The 2,775-nt window shown below is 48.3% G+C and overlaps 1 protein-coding gene across 1 annotated transcript; it reads left to right on the plus strand.

The window, feature by feature from the left end:
• The first annotated feature begins 857 nt into the window (after window positions 1–857).
• On the plus strand, window positions 858–2,402 carry LOC123440186 (transcription factor RAX2-like). Its single transcript, XM_045116759.1, has 2 exons — window positions 858–1,594; window positions 1,694–2,402. Exons 1-2 carry the CDS (start codon window positions 1,449–1,451, stop codon window positions 2,298–2,300), a joined length of 753 nt encoding a protein of 250 aa, XP_044972694.1. The 5' UTR covers window positions 858–1,448; the 3' UTR covers window positions 2,301–2,402.
• Window positions 2,403–2,775: the final 373 nt, after the last annotated feature.

A 2,775-nucleotide genomic window follows, 5' to 3' on the forward strand; every position in this document is an offset into this window, starting at 1 on the left:
AAATTGGAGTGAACCTCACGTAAGAACTTTTCTACCATGGTAAAAAATGATTTTTTGAATTGTTTTGTAAATTTTTCCTAACCCAGTGCAGAGTCTGGGCACAAAAACGTTGCACTCCCCTTATCCTTTATATATTTTTTCCTTGTGAATGCGCCTTCAATATAACTCCATCAAGTTTCTTGGTATATAACTCAAGGACGGTCTCACGCAAGACGCTACCACTCCTTCTAGGATGTGCCGCGCGCCCATGTAGAAAAGCGTTTTAGAGTGGTCTCACACTCTCACTACTCTGTGCGGAATTGATGTAATGTGATTAATTAGCGGCTACATGTATTAACGATAGACAATCTTTTGTAGCGGAAGTAATCAAGGAAGTCAAAACCGGCTAAAAACGAAATATAGATTATCTTCTGGTAGTTGCCAAGTTATTATCAAGCTAGGTTTTCTAGGTATATGGAATGCGGGCCAACACAAGTGCCCATAGACAAGGCCGGGGGTGGCATTGTCGCCTGACCAAAGCATATAGGTTGAGCCTCTTTTGAGCATCTCGCCAAGAAGTGTCACTTATTGAACCTGTACTGTATACATATTAATGTTGCAGGGCAGCATATAAAAAGAAGAATCGACGGTTATCTTGGTATTTTGTTTTTGCAAGAAACGGTTACGTATATATGCAAGTTGTGGCACGGAGCAACACAGCTAAGCTAGCTAGGAGTTCGAGTGAAACTGACCGGTAGTGGTTGAACTCTTCTGGATGAGACTATATATGCTTGGTCAACTTGCTCAGTGCAGCAGGGCCGTTGCTGCTCTATATAAACCCTTCCTAACCGTCGGGAGGATTACACGATCGACCGGAATCAGCAATCCCGCTCCCAGCAAGCAAGCCGGCATTGTGCCTCGACAATGGGGAGGTCTCCCTGCTGCGACAAGGCGAGCGTGAAGCGAGGGCCGTGGTCGCGGGAGGAGGACGCCGTCCTCCGGAACTTCGTCCAGAGGTTCGCCAATGCCGGCAACTGGATCACGCTGCCACACAAAGCAGGTACCGTATACGTGGCTGCCACGGCCGCCGGCCGCCGGCAAAGAAAGAACGCGCGTGCCGGAGCAAATCTTTCGTCGGCGCGCCGTACTACGTACATACCAGTTGTATCTTGTATGTACGAGTACGTGCCTTTCGGTTAGTGGTAAACAGTGGTAAAAGGAAATGAGGTTCGTCGGCTAGCAGTGGGATGAGTGAGTTGCAACGTCTCTGTCTAGCTAGCAAGGTTGGTTGACAGTTGACACTTGACACAGTTTACCTGGTTATTTAATTGACAGTCACATCATGCACCTACGCTACGCAAGCTTATCATCTATTCTGTGGCACAGTGCACGCGTGCGGCAGACGTCAAGAGTATTTCTTCACTCTGCAAGCGCTTTACCTTGTCTCTAGTTCCGTTTCTAATCTGCATATGCATCACGTACCAGGGCTTAACCGCTGCGGTAAGAGCTGCCGTCTCCGGTGGCTCAACTACCTCCGCCCCGCGCTCCGGCACGGCGGCTTCACCGAGGAGGAGGACGACCTCATACTGTCCCTCTACGGCGAGATAGGAAGCAGGTATATGTGGATGGCTAGCTAGCTCGTTGCTGAGCATACGTTTGACAGCTGAATTCATGTCACCGCTTGAAACTCCGTGGTTTTGTGTGTGCTGACCAGGTGGTCGGTGATCGCGGCCAAGCTCCCCGGCCGAACAGATAACGACGTCAAGAACCACTGGAACACCAAGCTCAAGAAGAGATACTTGCTGACCACGGCGCCATCGACTCCTCCTATAGGCGATGACAACGTCCCGGTCCGGGCCAACGACAGCCCTCCCGGAGAAGATCAGTCGTCCCTCTCCCCCCTTCCTCCTGCCCTGGTGAATCTCGACGCGGCCCTCGCCACGCTCGACGACGGCGGAGAGCTCACGCAACAATCGGAGCAGCTGTACGCCGAGCTCATGGGGCTCATCGAGCCGCGGTCCGCTAGCCATACGTCTACCGGGGAGGTGATGTCGTCGGGGTCGTCATCGACGCCGCCACCGTTCGGAACAAGTCCGACGGCCAGTAGCTTTGGAGCAGGGAGCAGCGCTACGTGGCCAGTGGACGTGCATGAGCGTGACACAATACTGTGGCCGGAGTCTAGCGGCAACGGCATGGTTGAATTTGACGATCCTTGCGTTGCTCGCACTTTCAGCCCGGCGTCCACGCCCGACTCTTTCCAAGATTTGTTGGCCTCATCTTACGACGAGGTCATGGCGACGCAAGCGTTGATGTACTACTAGCTAGGAACGAATTGGTCCAAGGTTCTGAATTAGCGTCGTAACTTGTGCATATAATTAGATATACCATTTCTAAGTTGTTTTACTATTTCTATATAAGTTGTACTCCCTCCGTTCCTAAATATACGTCTTTCTAGAGATTATATTAGAGGATTACATACGGATGTATAAAGACACACTTTAGAGTGTAGATTCATTTATTTTGCTTCGTATGTAGTCACCTAATGATATCTCTTAAAAGACTTATATTTAGGAACGGAGGGGGTATAAAATTAAACATCTTTATATTCCTAACAAAAATAGTTGTCCATATTCATGTTGAATATTCAAGGAATTCTTTATTAAGTTTAATCCAGAAAAAAAAACTATGGATAAAACATGAATAGTATAATAGTGATGATACTCAAAACAAGCAACAAATTGTTGAAGCTAGTCATGCAATCGAGATCATAAGAAAGAAACATCATATTCATATTGA

Source organism: Hordeum vulgare, chromosome 3H (assembly GCF_904849725.1).
Source record: "Hordeum vulgare subsp. vulgare chromosome 3H, MorexV3_pseudomolecules_assembly, whole genome shotgun sequence".
NCBI lineage: Eukaryota > Viridiplantae > Streptophyta > Magnoliopsida > Poales > Poaceae > Hordeum > Hordeum vulgare.